Source organism: Castanea sativa, chromosome 1, assembly GCF_040712315.1.
Source record: "Castanea sativa cultivar Marrone di Chiusa Pesio chromosome 1, ASM4071231v1".
Lineage (NCBI taxonomy): Eukaryota > Viridiplantae > Streptophyta > Magnoliopsida > Fagales > Fagaceae > Castanea > Castanea sativa.
In genome coordinates this window covers 49579121-49599729 of record NC_134013.1, presented here as the reverse complement: position 1 = coordinate 49599729, position 20609 = coordinate 49579121, and the positions used below count along the sequence as shown (strand labels likewise).

The window sequence follows — 20609 nt, the reverse complement described above, 5'->3', positions numbered from 1 at the left end:
ACAGTATATAACTTCTAATTACATCATTTATATTTAAAGATGTATACATGAGCCAACTTTGACTTACAAGTCCATCAATTGGCTAGATGAGGACAAAGCATCGGGGATGATTCCAGTGAGCTTGTTAGCTGAAAGAGAACTAAACAAGGAAAATAAAATACAAGACTGACATAAATTTAGGATATACTAGAAGCATATTCGTGGGAAAAAATAATTTGCTAAATCAGCTTTCACATGGATACAAAAAATAAATGAGTGCGAAACATACAGGTTCCTGATGGTGGAGGGAAAAGACGATGGAATAGTCCCGCCAATATGGTTGTTGCTTAGATCTCTGCCCCATGATGTAGCACAAAGCTTAATAAGATTACAGACAGATATTTAAGAAGTTAAACAAAAGCAAGCAGCAATGTAATTTGATGCTTCTGCCTCAATATGCTCTCGCATGTAATGAATTTATGTGTAGATCATTCGATTAGTAAATCAAGTATTTTATTGCTTAAGCCTTGAGAATCACAAAGTCCAATAACGGCCTAATTTATGCCATCAGCATTTTGGCAATGACAGAACAAGTGAAACTATAGCTCACTTTTCAACAAATAAGTTCCCTTAGAGTATTGGAATGTGAGGGGGGGGGGGGGGTTATTTACTTAACATTTTGACAATGACAGAATAAGTAAATATGAAATTAGAGCTTTGAGACAACGTTAACCAAATTGAATTAAAATAATTTCACCATTAGTCACTCAGAATGATATGAAACTCACCCATATGATACACGTATGCATACATGTTATCAAAAATTACAGAACAAGTTAGACACATACATTGCCAAGATCGCTCCAAAGTCTCCCAAACTATCACCCAACTTTCCTCCCAAATTTGTGCCACTAAGCCGTCTGCAGACCAAGACAGGTTAGAAGATCAACTCAGGAATAAAACTCTATTATTGACAAGAGCTCGAAAGTGAGAGAATCAACATACAATTCTGTTATGTTTGAGAAGACACATACATTGACTATGTGACATGGTGGGAAATGAAAACCCCCACCTCTGCTCAAACATGTCTACAAAACAATGAAATTTAATCAACCCCCATAAACCAGAATTTAAATAACACACACAACATATCTATGTTTAAATAAGATCCTAAACCCAGACACATTGACAATATGACATGGTGAAAGATATAAAAACCCCAAATTTACTCAAACATGTCTGCAAAATTATGAAATTAAACCACACCCCCAAAAACAGAATTTCAATAATATATACATGCACACAGAAAAACCAGTACATATCTAGCTCATATTCTTTGATTATGCAGAAAGAAAGTAAGAAACTCACAAACTTCATGGGGATGAAATTTTGCCACTGCAAATACTGGTCACTCTCTCTTGCTACAACAAGTATGTTCACCTACAAAGAACATTCATATTCATCAAAATAAATAAAACTCATTATTAAGCACATAAACATTATGTATAAAATCCAAACTCACGACTATGATATCAAAAAAAGAAAAAATGGCATATGGGCATATGAGCATATGAGCACAATAAACAATCCTGTTAGGGTTAAGGAACAATAAACAATCAAGGGTTAAGAGAGGAAGATGGGGTGCTAACCCTATGGCACTTGAAAAGCATAGGGTTATGGGCAGATGGGGTGCTAACCTTATGGCACTTGACGCTTACGTTGTCTTGTATAATGTCTGGTATGTGGGGGAGGGGGTACCGCATCTCCTTGGTCAGGCTCCTTGCGTTGCTGCAAAGACGAAGTTACAAAAAAACAATGGATCAAATGAATTTTAATACCAACTATAACAGCAGTCACGAAAGTATTCAAAGCTAGTAAATGACCAATGCATACCGTGGGGCCAGCCTTGTGTCCTGCTTTGTGACCACCTGTCCCACAAGGAGGTGCTTTTCTTGTGCGTTTAGGCCGACCTTGTGGGGGTGACTGTAGCTCATCAACTTGCTCATTCTCGACATGCACAGCTGGTTGATTTGCTTGACTCCCAACAACTGAAGATACTACAACTGCGGGGGAGGATGGTGTAGCGGACGAAATGTGAGTGAGGCTCATAGTCATAGGAGCTATATGCAGTCCAGGAGTGGGCATGAATGACATGGAGTCACTATGGGGTGGTACATGGTGTATATGACCAATGCTGTACGAGGGAGATTGAGTGTGCATGACCTGAGGGGTGTCATTGAAATCAATGCCGAGATCAAAGGATGGTGGAGTAAGGGATAGATGCGCGGGGTCAGAAAATGTACATAGGGTGGGTGAAGGGATCTCGGGGTGAGAAGATGCATGTGCAGTGGGTACAGGGATCTGTAGGTCAGGAAATGCGGGAGTAGTACGAGGAGGGATCTCTGGGGAAGGAGATGCATGTGGGGGTGGAGGGAACTCTAGGGCAGGTGATTCATGTAGGGGTGGAGGGAACTGTGGGGCAGGTGATGCATGTGGGGGTGGAGGGAACTCTGGGGCAGGATAAGCATGTGGGGGTGGAGGGGGTTGATTTTGGCCTTGATGGGGTGCAACACACTGGCCATGGCTATGGCTGGCAGGAGTTGAGCTCGTGCGTGGTCGTGCATTATGTTCTGGCAGTTCTGGATTTGCTGTATCCGCATCTTCCAAGGGAAGATGGGCAGCTAGACGGTGAAGGCGATCCACTTCCTTCAGCATAGCTGTAATCAGCTTGTGCTCAGGACTGTCTACTACATAACGCATCAACATCTGCTTGTGCATGGCGACCTGCAATTTTTGTAATACAATTAGTACACCTAACGCAAAAATGGTAATACACAACAAAATTTGGAAAGAAAGGTCAAAGCGATTACCGTAATAAGAAGAGAGGTGCTAGTGTGGTCGACAAACCTCCATGTGACTTTACCATACCAGCCGAAGTATGGATGAACACTCGACATAGCACCCTCTAGTCGTGCTCCATGACATAGTTTCTGTGCTCTCGTATTCCATACTTGGATGTGGCTAAAATTTCTGACCCTCCAATCCACTTCAATCTTCCCCCTCAAGTCTATCTTATGAAGGGCATCGTCAGTATCAACATCTTCGGGAATTTCTTGCACCATCCCAAACTGACGAAGAACACGATCCGGTGTATGTTTCTCTACTAGCCAGAAACATACAAGCGGCACCCTCGCCGTCCACATGTCCCGCCTTGCTACATAGAACGCAGGCAGGTGGCCTAATTCGGCTTCATATGGTTGCCACACCACCTGTTGTAGTAAAAAAAAAGCGCAGCACATTATGCAATGTTCCATTATTTTGAATTGACATATTTTACAGTTATAACAGTATAGACTAAGATAACATTACAAGAAACACAATTTGGATACCTGGTTGGGATACATAGAATCTAGAAGCTAACGGTACCGAACCAAACAGATTTCGGCGGGGCTATTCTTCGTGCTCACGACCCAAACCAACCTACAATGAAGAAAGAGGAAATCAATATCTACCAAATATGCAATGTAATAAAAAATAAAAAGGATATGTATGTTGAATAATGCTAAGTTCAATGTGTCATATCGTTTAAAATGATGGATCCAAAAAAAATAGAGAGAATCGGTCAAGGAAGAGACTTACTTAATAGACAATGGCGAAGATGGTAATGGTGGGCCATATGCACCATCTGGTGGGAGGTCCATCCTTGGGCACAAAAAAGGGAATCTGGACCATGCCCAATATTGAACGAGTATTAAGGCCCCACCAATCTGACTAGCGTTTTTGTCGATTGCCCTGCATAACTTTCTGTACAACCATGCAAGGCAAGCGCTCCCCCAACTGTACCAAGGTGGATTGTGAAGGTCCCTCAACATTTGCAACCACATCGTATGCACCCTATCGCCAGACTTGTCAGCGAAAATTGTGTCCCCTAGGAGTGCTAGAATATAACACCGTGCATACTGATGCACAACAACCTCTTCTGCACCATCGGGCAACCCTTGGTCAATTTTTTCAAGTAGCTTCTTGATTTGGATCCTCTGTCCTTTAAGCACCACGGAATTAGTAACAATTCCAAGCATTTCTTGACATTCAACAGCCCATTTCAAGGCACAAGTTCCAACAATTGCCTCACCATCGATTGGAATCCCCAACAGAACCTCCACGTCTTGTAATGTGATCGTCATCTCACCATGTGGAAGGTGGAAGGTGTGGGTTTCAGGCCGCCATCGCTCAACAAAGACCGTTATCAAATTATGGTCAAGCTCTCTAAATGGGGTCCTATACAGCCCCTCTAATCCAATTCTCTTGACAATGTCGAGGACGCGATCATCCACCATCGGGCTTCGTTTTCGAAACTCCTCATTACGACCACGACATTTCAATACCCCCGGATCCTGCACATGATAGAACCATGGTGATGAGATGTAATATGTCATTACCTTTGTATAAATGATTGTAGCTATTGTTGGGAAAATAGACTATAAATTATTCAATTGGATTTTCCATGAGTTTATGACAACTTATTTAACGAAGCGTTTGTAGTCTCCTTATTTTTTTTATACAAAAACCAAAAATACAAAAGCTATATATCAAGATTAAGGTTATGCTCAAGAAGAATTTTATCAACAAAATCAGGAGTATAGCCTAAAACGAAAATGATAAGAGATAGATAATTATTTACAGACCATTTTGCAAGAACATTACTATGCATACAAAGCTAGTGATACCATTGACAAACTTAGGATTTTAGAAATGAAAAAAAAAATATCAACATAATGTAAAAGGATAAGAAAAGAAGGAGCTGGTATTCAGCAGGTCGTCGATTTTTATTTTACCTGGCCTTCCCAAACAGCGGATGATCGATGTTATGTTAGAAACCTTAACACCGAAGGAACCCTGGGACCAGGACCGAACTCATCATCCACCTCAGCAACGGCAGCCATACTACACAAATTTTAGGGACTCAAGAGTAATATAAGCCCATGTTCAAGATAAATTGGCAAGGATCTCAATGTATAGCCTAATTTATTGCACAATTCTCCAAATACCACTATCCACACAACCTCCATAAGAGACAATATTTATGTCAATAAGATAGAATCAAGTGAATAGAAAAACTAGCTAAATAGAATACATCAAGTTAAAACTATTAGATAAGTTCGGGTGACATTGCAAGGAGAAAATTGGCATATAAAGATAATTTTCAAACATATATGTTAGTTAACATTGTTTTCAAACTAATTAGCAAACTAACATCTCAAGGTTTTTAAACTCGATTTCACTGTAACAACTCGAAACTCAGAAAATTGAGTTCCACGTGAACTCGACTCTTTAACACTTGATTTTCCTAAAACAAAAACAGAACCAAAAGGAGAAAATTGGCATAAGACACCCATTTTCAAACATATACGTTAGTTAACATCATTTTCAAACTAATTAGCAAACTAACATTTCGAGTTTCTTAGACTCGATTTTATTGTAGCAACTACCAAAACGGTAACACGAAGCATGGGACTTCATCTAAGTTTTTTTCATCACTCCTTGAAATTTAATTAACAATTGGAGTCTAAAGCTAATTTTGCCACTCTACTACCAAAACGTCACCCGACATTGTGATACAATAATTGTTCAACACCTATAGTATTACATGCAACAAAAACAAATTCTTATATATATTATCTATTTCATTAATTATTTATCCAAATTTTTATCAACTGTATTTCTTTTGTAAAATAACCCTAAAACTAATCATAAACTAGTCTCAAAAACCAAATCTTGCTGGACTTTGAACATATAGCACAGATTATCCTCCTCCTCCTCAACAAATGCCCTCAAATTTCATTAGCCAATTAATAGTAAAAATTAAATTATGTAAATACAAAATCAACCATTTATTAACACAAGAATAAATTAAGAACCAAAAAAATAAAGGGAAAAATTAGTAAAAACTTACCTTTGCAATGGGGATGGTTTAAGTCTTTGGGTCGGATTTGGGTGTGTGGAGAGACGGTGGGAGAGTGTTTGAGAGACGGTGTGGGTGTTTTTGAGAGACGTTGGTGTGACTGACAGAGACGGTGGAGACTGAGAGAGATTTAACAGTGAGAAACGGTGGAGAGACGGTGGAGACTGAGAGATTTGACAGTGAGAGACGGTGGAGAGACGGTGGAGACTGAGAGATTTGACAGTGAGAGACGGTGGAGAGACGATGTAGACTGAGAGATTTGACAGTGAGAGACGATGGAGAGACGGTGGAGAGACGGTGGAGACTGAGAGAGATTTGAGAGTCAGACTGAGAGAGACGGTGAAAGTGTTTGAAATTGAGGGATTAAGTGAAAGTGAGCTTCAAAGAAATCGAGTTCAATGGACTCGATTTACTATTGTCCTAATTCGAGTCCAATGGACTCGATTTTTAGGTCGACGTGGACTCCCTGTCCACGTCAGCTGCTGCCAAAAGAACAAATCGAGTCCATTGAACTCGATTTCTTTGCCCAAAATCGAGTTCTCTGGACTCGATTTGTTAGAAACCAAATTTGTTTCAAACTTTTGTTTACTAATGATATAGTTTTGATTTTATAGTTATTTAAAAAAAAAATTCAGCATATGGTACCATCTTCCAAACAAAGTATACGTGAAATTGAAATAAATGGTTCAAAAGAAATGAAACACCACTGTCTATACTCTATGCCAAAAAGTAGAAACTAATGCCTATATAATAAAGGTTCGCTCAATAGGTGATGTAATTGATGCAATCACCTAAAATCCTTACTTCTAAAAAAAAAAAAATATATATATACATATAATATATTTATCTATATATTTCATTAAAAAAATTAAGTACTTTTATTGATCAATAAAATGCATTAAAAATACCTCATTATATCCTAAAATGTAAAAAATTAAAAATTAAAAAACAAATGTGGCTAAACTGTGCGCAACTGTACCGTGTACAGTTGTGTACTGTACAGCAACACAGCCTGCCAGTTGCAAACTGCAGGCTGCATGCACAACCGACAGTCATAGATAGGACAACACGTTTTCTGAATTTTTTAATTATTATAAATATTTATATTAATTAATAATTTGATATGTATCATATCAACTTATTTGTATTATAATGACACTAATTTATTGAATCATATAATAAATTAATTTTTATTTGTGCAGGTTTAGACTTTAAAATTTAAAATGGTCACGGTTTTAAAAAAATTGCAATAACCAAGTTCTATTCTATACTTTAAATTTTATTTTTAGTTAAATTATCATTTTTAATTATAAATTGTGTTTTGATAGTTAAATTTAATATATATTATTTGATTAATATTTAAATATAAAAAATATTCCATTTAAAATTTTTGTCCAAGGCCCAGAGTTGTTGAGCCGCCCTACGTATATAGCTGCATTTGAAGAAGCAACGAAAAACTGAGGAAGCCAAGAAAAGGCAGGCAATCAGAATGGCCTTCATTTCGAGAGTTGATATTTCTTGCATCCAATAGGGACATGTGTAAGGAACCTTTTTTTTTTTTAGAAACATGTGTAATGAACTATTAAATTCACTGGAACGAGACAAACTGAAGAATGATATAATTCAAAATGTATAGAACATGTCTTTTAAAGTCAACAATTTTCACAAATATTTTACTATTGTTGAGCAAGTTTTGAGTTGTAAGTTTGTAATCAATAAAGTGATTTTTGTAGTGGGCATTGAGAACTAATAAAAATCTATCAACTCAATTTTTGTGAAAATTGTTTAATTTGTGGCATTACTCTCTCTCTATATATATATATAGAAGACAGTGAACAAAATAGAAATCAAGAATGTGAACATTATTTTAGTTGTGAAAAGATGTGTTTGGCCAATTAATAATTTTTCCAAGGAACTTAATTATTTATTTTGTCAAATTTAAATATTTTTGGTGTGTTCATATAAAAATTAATTGGCAAAAAGTATCTCTCATTCACAATCACCTTTTTCAGCATATTGTGAAGTTTGATATAAATTGGGTGTATTGTTAGATTTATTGAAAGGTAATTATTGATGAGGTTGGAAAAAGTGAAGAATGATGGGAGAAAATAGAAGACTTATCAATTTACCTGGTCTTTGTGTCCTTTCCTTTGTTTCTTTTCCTAATCAAGTACTATCCCTGAGACCTTATTCCTTATGGCGCATGATCCTCTTTGATTTGGACATCCAATTTCGATTTTCTTTAGAAAGTCCATTTAAGGACCACTAAGATTGCAAATGGTTTGGTTATAAACACACAAATGAATTAATGCACACTGTTATATATCCTTTTCAGGATTTTTTTTTTTTTTTTCCTTTTTGCCAGTGAGAATGTCTAGAGCTATTAATTAGTACTTGAATATTTTATTGTGTGTGCGATCCACTCATCCTACGCACTATTTTAGTTGATTCTTCGAATTTGAAGTGTAATATTTTAGAGATGGTGAGATGATACCATTGGGAGCTTCTAATTGAGTAGCTAACATAACATATAGCTAGGACAACCACTTGACCCAAAAAACTTAAGTTTATGAGTTTGGATTCAATTATGTTATATTAACCACTTTATCTTGCCATTTTTATTTTATGATAGTTATAATTTAGCTATCACGTATTTCGAAAATTTCTATAATTTGCAAGTTGTGGTTCAAAAAGTAGCTCATAACGTTGAGTCCATGAAAAGGAAAATTAATTAAGAAATGTACAAATTGCAACTCAATTGTAATATGGTTTATAATTTCGCTTCTAAGTAATGCTTTATCGGCATCTTGGTTGTAATAATGCATAAGTATTTCTCCAAATTAAAACAGTGAACTAAAATAAGTTCTAAATCTTGACTCTTTAGAGAGTTTCAAAAGTCAATTTCACTCATCTACAATTTTATTGATAGAATTCCTAATATGTTCATAATATTTGTTAGAGATATATTAACCAGTGTATGGTTCATTTAAGATGTATATACCAGTGTGGGTGATACCGTCTATGATGCACAGACACGGACACGGACACGGACACGACACACGGACACTGATACGGCGATACGGCAATTTTTGAAAAATAAAGACACGACACGTCGTGGACACGGCAATTAAATAATTAATTAAATTTTATATTTAGGCATATTTTTAAATATTTTTAGACATAAAATACGTTTATGTCTAGAATTTAAATTATGTAAGAACTATAAATAAGTAAACTAACATTCAAAATAGTACAATAATACACATAAAATGTTTAGAGTACAAACCAAAAGTTTAAATAGGCTACATTCAAAAGCTACAATATTCATTTTCAATTTATACTTTCAGTATTCATTTTAATAAAATCATCTACAATATTTAAGTTTAACTTTAATAAATTAATAAAACTATAGCAATAACAATATTATATTATATGACAGTAACAATTAACAACATTATATTTGGCACATAATGATAGTAACAACATAAATGTTATATAATATCCCACTCCCACACAGTCACAGTGAGAGTGGGATTTAAAAAATAAAAAAAAAAAGGGGACGTTGTCCTTATAACAGGTGAGTGTCTATAAGTAACCCACTCACCCATTACCAACTGGCCAAATATCTCAAAGAAACAGAAAAAAAAGAAAAACACAGAGAGAAGCTAGATCGGACCTGACGTCCACGCCGAGAGAGAGAGAGAGATCGGAAGGGACAGGGCACATCGGTGACGTCAATGGAGCTCGCCGATCGGCCCGATCTAGCTCCGGCGATGGACAGAGGGCAACGGCAGCGGAGTGGCAGCGGCGATGGACAGGGCACCGCAGCGGCAGCGCCGATCGCCAATCTGTGATTTTCTTCTCTCTCTTTTTTTTTTCACTCCTGGCGTGTCGGACGTGTCGGCGCTGCGTCGGAGCCGCGTCGGAGAAGCCAAAAAAAAAAAAGAAAAAAAAAAAAGAGACACTGCTTGGACATCGGAGTCCGGCGAATTGTACCGGTTCTGGTGTCCGATACGTGTCGGACACCGACACGATGCCAAAAACGGCGTGTCGGTGCAACCCAGGATACCGTACCATACTGTATTGGCCAGTATATACCGTGCTGGTCAATGCACCGGTACAGGTACAGCCCTGTTTCGTACTGAAAAAAATACCGGCCGCGTACCGGCGAAATCCGGCTGTTTCGGCCGGTAAATGGATACCGGACCGAAACACAAAAAGTCTCATATGTAATGAAAGAAAATAAAGAAAAAGGAGAAAAAGAAGAACAAAACTCTTTATTTGCTTCTCATCAGAAAACAACGGTGCACAAAATCGACAGATCTCAATCAAAATACAAACTCAAATCACAATTTTAAAGCTAATCAAATTAAAACCAAAAAAATAAAAATAAAAGAGCAAAACTAACCCAGTCATCCACCGACGATGTGAGAGAGAGAAAGAAAGAGAGAGAACTTCTTCAATGCTTTAGAGTAGACAAAGTGTTAGAGAAGAAAAGAAAAAAGAAAATTGAAGAGAGTTACAAAGGAAGTGCTAGAAAAAAAAAAAAAAAGTAAAGGGACTAGACACTAGAGAGCTCCAGAGTCCAAACCTGACGTGAAGAAAATAAAGGAAAATGTGAAGAGACTAGAAAGCTCCAGATGTGATAAAGATAAGGGAAAGGTGTGGAGGAGAAAAAAAGAGGGAAAAAAGAAAAGAAAAGAAAAGAAAAGAAACGTGTGGATGAAAAAAAAATAAGGAAAAAAAATAAAGAAAAAAAAATTAAAATTGAGAAATGCTACTACAATATTTTCACAATAAATCTTAAGTAGTTAGTTGTTACTAACTAATACTGATAAAAAAAATTGTGATAAATCCGAAACGATACACCGGTATTGACCGGTATCCGAAATATACCGTACCGCTAGTCAAACCGGTACAACCTCCGGTATGGTATTGACTTCCTTGGTATATACTCTTTTTTTTTTTTTTTTGAAACCGATCCAAACATATTATTAATCATTCATAGAAATAGAGTCCATGTACAACGCCTTAAGAGCTGGAGGTGAAGACTCCTCCATCCAATAGATATCCTCCTCTATCAAACTAGCATACTTAGCTAAGGAGTGGGCTACACGGTTTGCACTACGTTTGACCCAAAGAAAAGACTGACACCTGCAACCTGCCACTAACACACAGATGTCTTCGTAAATATTTCCCAGCCTCGACTTGATGGCACACAACGAAGCCAAAAACTTCATTACAGTGGCATTGTCACCCTCAATCTCCAGCCCTACAAAGCCCGCATCAACTACAAACTCTAGGGCTCTTCGACAAGCGAGCACATTAGCCTCTTCGCTATCCGCAATAGCAGGTCCTTTGGCAAACATAGCTGCCATAACCTCCCCCATATTGTTACGGATAACCGCCCCAATCCCTGTGGAATTCATGTTGGTAAACATCGCGGCATCAAAATTCAATTCATAGAGCGAACCCAAAGGAGGCCGCCATGCCTGTACTGACGCTATCATACCCGAGATGCCTAGCTGTGTCTGTGCCACCCGAAACTCCTCCAATAGTCTTTAGCGCGTTGGTTCAATGTGCTTGGGTCTTGGATGACACCTCCATGCAATATGGTGTTGTGTTGATTCCATATTAACCAACTTTGGACTCAAAACAATTCCAGCTCCTCATTGGACAATCTGCTTTGCATATCTTTGACCAAGTGTAGCACATCCATGTGATCAATCTTGCCCTTTTGCAAGCATCTTGTGCAACCAGCCCATATGTCCTGGGCTAACCCACACTCCCACAAAGCATGGTACCCTGTTTCTATGGCTAGAGAACAGGCCCCACACCTGGCTTCCTCAATAATCCTTCTCCGAGCTAGATTCTCGTGTGTAGGCAGAATATCAAGGCAGGCTCTCCAATCGAACACTTTTGCTTCTTGCTTTGAAATCAACCTCGCGGTGTGATATCCGGATTTCACTGACTACTTAGCACTCTTTATATAGAGCCAGAAAATCACATCAGGAACCTGTCTACGACTTAAGGGGATGTGAAGGATTTCCTCTGCATCTGACCTTTGAAATTTAGACACTACCACCTCTCGATCCCAAGAATTTGTTCTCCAATCAATGAGGTCTGAAACCCGCCACTCCCATTCCTTTTTTACCGGTGGATGCAGTAAACGGTTTGTGACTTGATTCGGTATCCACTTATCATATGTAACCCGAATAACGGACCTGTCGCCCACCCTTCAACAACATCCCAGCTTCAAAACAGATTGTGCCACCATTAAACTCTTCCACACATAGGAGCTGTTAGGAACATCTGAAGCCTCTAGAAAGTTGGACCGTGAAAAATAGCATGCCTTAAAACACCTATAGAGTAGTGTGTCCTTCTTTTGAATCAACCACCACCCTTGCTTGGCAAGCACCGCTAGATTGAAATCCTTCAAGTCGCGAAAACCCATTCCACCTTCTTTCTCGGGCAGACATTACGCCCCCCAATTTTTCCAGTGAACCTTTCTTTCGTCTCCGGTTTAACCCCACCAAAATCTTGAACACAAGGCATTAAGTTCATGGCAAAGCTTAGTAGGGAGCAAGAATACCCCCATCGTATATGTTGGGATGGATTGGGCTACAGCTTTAATTAGAACTTCTTTGCCTGCTCGTGATAGCATTTTCCCTTTCCAACGTTGCAGCTTTTTCCAAACTCTATCCTTCAAGAAGGAAAAGGCTTGGTATTTGATCAACCAATAAGCGTAGGCAACCCTAGATAAGTTTCAAATCTGTCTACCTCCTTCACTCCCAACATGTGTTTTAAGATTTCTCTTTGCCCATTCGTCGTGTTGCTTCTAAAGTACATGGATGACTTTTCAAAATTTATACATTGGTCGGATGAGTCTGCATATAGCTGTAGAATATTTGTGATACACTGCACTTCCTCCTGAGATGCCTGGAAAAATAGCAATGAGTCATCTACGAATAATAAATGGGAAATATGAGGTGCTCTTCTACAAACCGCAACTCCATTAAGCCTCCCCTCATCTTCCGATTTTGCCAACAAAGCTGTAAATCCCTCAACACATAGCAAGAATAAATAAGGTGATAATGGGTCACCCTGGCAAAGTCCTCTTAAGGGAATAATGTTCCCATAAGCTTTACCATTAATACAAACTGAGAATGAGGGAGTGGAAACATAGCACATCACCCTTTCAATCCAAGACATAGGAAATCCCAATCTGATCATTATTCCTTTCAAGAACTCCAATTCAACCCTATCATAAGCCTTACTTACATCCAACTTCAGAGTTAAAGACCCCTTCTTGCCTGATTTCCCTACAGTGCATGGCATGCAAGGTTTCATATGCAACCAATACATTATCAGTGATAAGTCTGCCTGGAACAAAAGCACTTTGGGTAGGAGCAATCAACTGAGGAAGAATCTGTTTCAATCTGTTAGCCATCACTTTCGAAATAATTTTATAAATGAAATTACAAAGGCTAATAGGTCTAAAATCAAAGATATTCTCAGGAGACTTCACCTTAGGAATAAGAACTATATGAGTATAATTAATTTCAGGGAGCATGTTACTAGAATTTAGAAAATCAAGTACAGCTGCAATCACATCATCCCCAACAATATGTCGATATTTTTGGTAAAAAAATAGTATTCATACCATCAGGTCCAGGCGCCTTTGTTGGTCCCATTTGGAACAATGCAGCTTTGATTTCCTCCTCACTATAGTCACTAGACAAGATATCCTGTATCGCTGGGGTCACCTTATGTTGCACTACACTAAGATATTCCTCCATTCTTTGACATGTATCTGACTGAAAAATACTCTCAAAGTACTCAATTGCCACACCAGCCACTTCGTCAAGTTCTTCCACCCATTGGTTGTGTTGATCTCTGACCCTATGAATGAAGTTTCTCTTCCGCCTTTGAGAGACTTTGGAATGAAAAAACTTAGTGTTCTTGTCACCATGCTTCAGCCACGAGACCCAAGATCGTTGGGTCCACTACACTTCCTGTTTAAGAAGCAAATCATCTAATGTCTTGCTTGCTGCCAAGAACTCAGCCTTGTTTGCCATTGTCGGTTCAGTCATGCTTAACTTTTCCACCCTTTTCTGGAGTTTCTTGATTTCCTTCTCATCTGGATTAGTGTCAGCCGCACCCCACGCCTGAAGTACTGATCCACACTTGCTAATTTTCTCCTGCATGAAACACAAACCCAACTCCAAGGTGCCCACCAACCCCCACGCCTCATTAATTACCTCCTCGCAATCAGCCCTCAACAGCCAAGCTTCTTCAAACCTGAAGCTCCTTGTGCTTTTGCCTCAGCGCCGTAAGTCTGGTTTAGCTTGTAGTAGCAAAGGGCGATGATCCGAAGCATGAGAAAATAAATGAGTCACCGAGCTCACTAGAAATTTTTCCTTCCAACCCGTGTTGACCACCACCCTGTCCAATTTCTCCTTCGTGTTTTCCAGCCCCAGTCTTTTATTATTCCATGTGAAGGGATAGCCAACAAAACCCAAATCTGCCAATCTACAAACATCCAAGACATAAAGAAAATCATCCATCTATTTACAAGGAGGAGGATACTTACTTAGTTTCTCTGAGGAGTGTAGTATAGCGTTAAAGTCACCCACACAACACCATAGTCCATCCACAAATGAGCGTATGTGATTAAGCAGAGCCCATGATTTATGTTTTTGGCTTGCTTCAGGCCATCCATAAAAGCACGTCAACATCCGTGCAAAGCCATCATCTTCCACCACCCTAGCTAAGATATGATTGTCCGTAAAATTTATCACTTCCATATTCACCTTAGATTTCCAAATAAGAGCTAGACCACCACCACCATAAGGCTTCTTAACTATCAACTTGTTTTGGAAAGGAAGTTCTCTACAGTGTTTCTCATAACCCTCTCAGTCTATGCGTGTCTCCATTAAGAAACATGCAATGGGAGCTTGATCCTTCACCAAATTTTGAAGGCTTTGAACTATCCAAGAGTTTCTAAGCCCTTGGTAGTTCCAACTTAAAAGCCTCATTTTGCTTGGCAAGGGTGCTCCTGAACCCCACCGCTTCAGTCGTTTTGAACTCTATAGAACATCTACCCCATTTACCCAGCTGACCTTTAATCTCATTACCAACTTCTATTTCAGCTTCCTGGATCCCTCTTTTCCCCAACGTATACGGCCTCGCTTCTGTTTTTTCTAAGCTCAGCCCACACTCCATCCTTACTAGTCTTGTCCAAGTGGGCTTCTGTTTTGAAACTTGAGGCCCAAACTGCTCCTTCCCTTCCACGTGCCCCATAATTGGTTTTGGCCACTTGACTTCCACGTGTTGCAAATTACTATTATGAGATATACTCTCCTTATTTAAATTTGGCGCCTCAAACTTTCTAACCGATGAAAACGGCCCCAAACTTTCCTTAGATATCCCATCCGTTACGGAAGCAGCATCCGTGAAAATCGGTGAAATCTCTACTTTCTCGTCCTTTCATTTTATGTGCGAATCGCCATCTGCCAGCCTCACCAGACTGCTTCTATTTTCGGTCTAAGCCTCAGTCGAATTTGCATTTCTCGGATGGTGGTTCTTGGCCTAGCCCATCCTTGACGGTGATCTAGAATGACCTCCTGCAGCTTTAAGCCATTCACCGTATTGGTACACCACCTCACCTCCTTTCTTGCTCAGTGCAAAATGTTCTGCACAGTGCTTTAGGTCATGTCCCAAGAATCCACGGAACAAGGGAAGACAGTGATCTAGATGGTGATCTAAATCGGTGAAATCCCTACTTTCTCGTCCTTTCCTTTTATGTGCGAATTGCCATCTGTAGGGTTTGTACCATTGGACATGTCCTCCGCCGCCAGCCTCACTAGACTGCTTCTATTTTCGGTCTAAGCCTCAGTCGAATTTGCATTGCTCAGATGGTGGTTCTTGGCCAAGCCCATCCTTGATGGTGATCTAGAATGGCCTCCTGTAGTTTTAAGCCATTCACCGTATTGGTACACCACCTCACCTCCATTCTTACTCAGTGCAAAATGTTCTGCACAGTGCTTTAGGTCATGTCCCAAGAATCCACAGAACAAGGGAAGACACTCATATTTGAACGTAACCCATGAACTCTTTCCATCCGATCCACCGATGAAACCACCCTGTCGTAGAGGTCATGTCCCAAGAATCCACAGAACAAGGGAAGACACTCATAATTGAACATAACCCATGAACTCTTTCCATCCGATCCACCGATGAAACCACCCCGTCGTAGAGGTTTTGACGTGGGGACTGCTACCTTAACTCTCATGAAAAGACTTTGTGCATCCAGTTTCTGCCTCCTCTCTACTTCCACCACCTCTCCCATACAGCCACCAATCTCTGCTGCCACTTTGGGAGATGACATATTGAACGGCACTCCCCAAATTTGAACCTAGAGAGCCATTGAATCAAACTTGATATTCGCTGCTGTCATTCCGGGTTGCCACCTTCTTAACAGGAGCACTTGATTGTCAAAGGACTAGGGTCCTCCTTTAAATACGTAGTCCATGTCAAATTCTCTATTAAACTTGACCTGGAATAGATTGGAACCTACTTCCACAATCTGAACCGAATCCTCCAAACCCCAGGCTCGCCTCAACTTTGTTTGGGCAGCCCGTTTGTTGAAAGGTTTGCATGTGAGAAACTTGCCGAGCAAACTCAGATGGCAACTTTCAATTTCTTCCCTCCGACCTTCATCCAAGATCGTGATTACTTCTTCTTCCTCCATCGTCAACTTCATCTTCTCTAAACCATTAATTACATCTTCGGCCATGGTATAGGATCTCAGATCAAAACAAAAAGAAAAAGTCAAAACCCTTAGGAAACCTAAGGGAGGGAGTAGTCTCCCAGCTAGTCGAGAGAGAGAGAGAGCTCCTACACAAGGAGATAGCACCAAACCCAAAATTTGTGATTTCAATGATATATATACTCATGTTCAAGTCATTGTAACACAAGATTTATATTACACTTATATAATAACTTAAGGAATCATACTATATTTTATGTTTTCGCTTTTGCATTTATGCTAACATATTTAATATGATATGCAACAAAAATTTAACAAAATGATGAAAATTGGATTTTGTGAAATATTTGTGAATAAAAAGTTGGATAGAATTTTTTTTTTTTTTTAAGTGATAGAATTCGAATTACTTAATTGGCCCCATATGTATGATTTTTTTTTTTTTTTTGGCCGGGTGTCTTCTCTAGTAAATGAGGTCTAAAAATAATTCTTATAACCGGAACATTTCAGAAAAGTAGATAAGGTAGAGTTTGGAATTTGCATGATGTGCCTCAAATAAACCAACTGAGTAACTTATAGTCATCTCATTTATTTTGCAGACATTAGATCAAATTAATATGAAGTGCTTAATACAGGACTTCCAATTAGAAGAGGCATCACAAACCCCAAACCATATATCACACAAAACCTACTTTATTCTTAATTACTGCTCATATATATATATATATATATGGTGCTTCATATCTTGAGGGATTTAAGGTGGGCAACCACGCCTATATGGGCCAGGAGTACAAGGAGATTGAGGTGGAAACCTCCTATGAGGTGGAGATGGCGGATTCAAGGGTGGAGCTGGCGGAATCAATGGTGGAGCATGTGGCATCTGGTATGGAGGATCGTTATAACATTCTCGAACATATGGATTACACCTACCTGAGATATGAGATAAAGCTAACTATCAGAGTATGACCAAATTGAATAAATTACCAGGGAAAATAATCCATAACAATGGGAACTATAGTTCCATATATTGAAAGTCTCAAAAAGTGAAAGTATGTGATAACTAACTAGTATTTGTTAGAAAACACTAGCTTTTGGAGGTGAATAAATAATTATACTTTTGTCCTTTCAAAAAAGAAAGTTCATTTCATTATCAGTATATAAAAAAATAATTTTGAATCATTCATTCTAGACCAACAATTTGAAACAAGCTGATATTCAAAATATTTTTCAACATAAATGAATTGCTTTTAGTGAAAAATAATAATCAAAACATTAGTATGCTGCAAACAAAATTTAGAACACAACTGTCTACTAGAAACTAGTGCTCTCATTACCACGTATTGGAATGTCTCTAGCTGCATTTGAAGAGGCAATGAAAAATGAGGAAGCCAAGAAAAGGCAGACAATAAGAATTGCCTTCATTTCGAGAGTTGATATTTCATACCGTGACCTTCTATACCCAGATCTTATTTATAGATCATGCACCCAAGTAGGGGCACGTGTAATGGAGTACTATTAAATTCACTGGAATAAGACAAACCGAAGAATGATATAATGGAAGAGTATTGAATAAGTCTAAAGTCACAGCAACTTCCAGAAAATATTTTACAATTGTTAAGGTTACAAATTGCAAGTATTGTTCATCAAAAAATAAAAAATTAAAAGTATTGTGAGTTGCTTGCAATTGATAAAGTGATTTTAATATAGGGTCATATGAAAATTAATAAAAACTCGGCAACTCAATTTTTGTGAAAATTGTTCTCTCTCTCACATATATCACAGAAAACTAGATAGAAATCAAGAATGTGGACATTATTTTAGTTGTGAAAAGATGTGTTTGGAAGTTTTGACCAATTAAAAATTAGATAATTATTGGTTTATATTTTATATTGTATTATCAATATTGTAAGATTCACATTGTAGACTAAATAAATGTATAGGCAAAAAAGTAATTTCAGAAGTAAGTTTAAATTAGAACTAACAACTTACCACTTATAATTTGTTATAAAAATATTGTAAAAATGTTATGAATGTAAAAGAGTAGTGTTAAACTTAAATATTTTAGTGGGTACACATGAAAATCAATCGGCAAAACGTATCTATTACGCACAATCAACTATTTCAGCGTGACGTTAGATATAAAATTAGTAGTGTTTGTTAGATTTATTGAAAGATAATTATGATGGGAAATGGAAAATGTGAAGAATGATGGGAGAGCAAAGGAGATTTATCAATTGACCTGGTCTTTGTATCCTTGCCTTTGTTTATTTTCCTAATCAAAGTATTATCTTCGAACCCTTATTCGCATTGCGCAAGATTCTCCTTGATTTGGACATCCAATTTCAATTTTCTTTAGAAAGTCCATTTGAAGGCCACTAAAATTGAAAATGGTTTGGCTATCAACACACAAATGAATTAATGCGCACTGTCATATATCCTTTTCAGGATTTTATTTTTTTCCTTTTTGCTAATGAGAATGTCTAGAGCTATTAGTACTTGAATATTTTATTGGACGAGTAATTCTCTCATTCTACACACTATGGGTCTATTTGAGATCTACTTATTTTGCTGAAACTGAAAATTTTTTGCTGAAAATACTATAGATAAAGGTAAAAGTTAGGTAAAAAAGTACAGCATGACCCATAAATAGTAACAAAAATAAGCTGAATAGTAAAATAAGTTAGCAAAATTAAGCATGCCAAACTGACACTACTTTAGTCGATTCTTTTGGCATTTTGTCTATTGTTGAGAGGAATATTTTAGAGGTGCTTTAAGGGTCCGTTTGGTTGGAGGGGTGGAAAAGTGGGAGGATAGAAAATGGTTGAAGGATGGAAAAGAGGAAGGGTAGAAAAAATTTCAATTTCCCTCATTTTTTTTTTGTTGGAAGTAGAAAAGTGGAAGGATAGAAAAATTGAGTTTGTAAAAATTTACGTATATACCCTTGTTAAAAACTGATGCTCAATTAAAACCAAAAAAGGGATAAACAACCAAAAAAAATCAATCACCTAAATTTATTAAAAAATAAAATTATTTCTAGAAAAAAAAACACACACAAAAGAAAGAAAAAGAAAAAGAAGAAGAAGAAGAAGAAGAATATAAGCCCTGGACGTGTAGCAAGCCTACCTAGTAAATCAAAACAAAAAAAACAAAAAAGTAAAAGGGAAGAAGAGGCAACATCCATGAGGAAAGAAAAAGAAAAAGAGCAACGTGGACAAGCCTTGTACTTGGGTATTTTTGTCCAAAAATGATGTCCAATTTTTCCCTTCAGCTTTCTCTCCATTTTGGAGAAAAAAATTTTTGGTGGGCTTCGGGAGAAAATACCTAGCTCCTACCATTTATTTTATTTCCTCTCCACTCAACCAAACACACTCCAAAAAGTTTTTCTTCCAATTTTCTCTCCAAAGTTTTCCATCCACCCTATTTCACCTTCAAACAAACACATCCTAAGTGTTGGGAAGATACTTTGGGAAGCTTTCAATTCAATAGTAAACATAGCATATAGTTAATGCGCACTGTCATAAATCCTTTTGAGGACTTTATTTTTTCCTTTTTGCTAGTAAGAATGTTGAACTATTAGTACTTGAATATTTTATCGGGTGTGTAATCCCCTCATCCCACACACTACTTCAATTGATTCTTAAAATTATGACTTTATTTTTTCCTTTTTGCTAGTGAGAATGTCGAACTATTAGTACTTGAATATTTTATCAGGTGTGTAACCCCCTCATCCCATAAACTACTTTAGTTGATTCTTGGAATTTTGTCTATTGTAGAGAGGAATATTTTAGAGGTAGTCTATGTTGGGGAAATATACACCTTGGAGAACTTCCTTAAATAATTAATATAACAAATAGAGACACACTTTAACCCAAAAGGCCTAAGCCCAGTGAGTATGTGCTC

General features: G+C 37.8%; 1 protein-coding gene and 1 long non-coding RNA gene across 2 annotated transcripts; both read right to left on the bottom strand.

The window, feature by feature from the left end:
* Positions 1-67: 67 nt before the first annotated feature.
* Positions 68-1011, bottom strand: LOC142609096 (uncharacterized). Its single transcript, XR_012839567.1, has 4 exons — positions 985-1011; positions 828-899; positions 269-334; positions 68-139 (listed from the first exon to the last, which is right to left on the bottom strand). It is a non-coding gene; the product is annotated as an uncharacterized LOC142609096 (long non-coding RNA).
* A 9924-nt stretch (positions 1012-10935) lies between these two features.
* LOC142628915 (uncharacterized) lies at positions 10936-11451 on the bottom strand. Its single transcript, XM_075802943.1, has one exon. The coding sequence runs from the start codon at positions 11449-11451 to the stop codon at positions 10936-10938; it is 516 nt and encodes a 171-aa protein (XP_075659058.1).
* Between the last annotated feature and the right edge of the window lie 9158 nt (positions 11452-20609).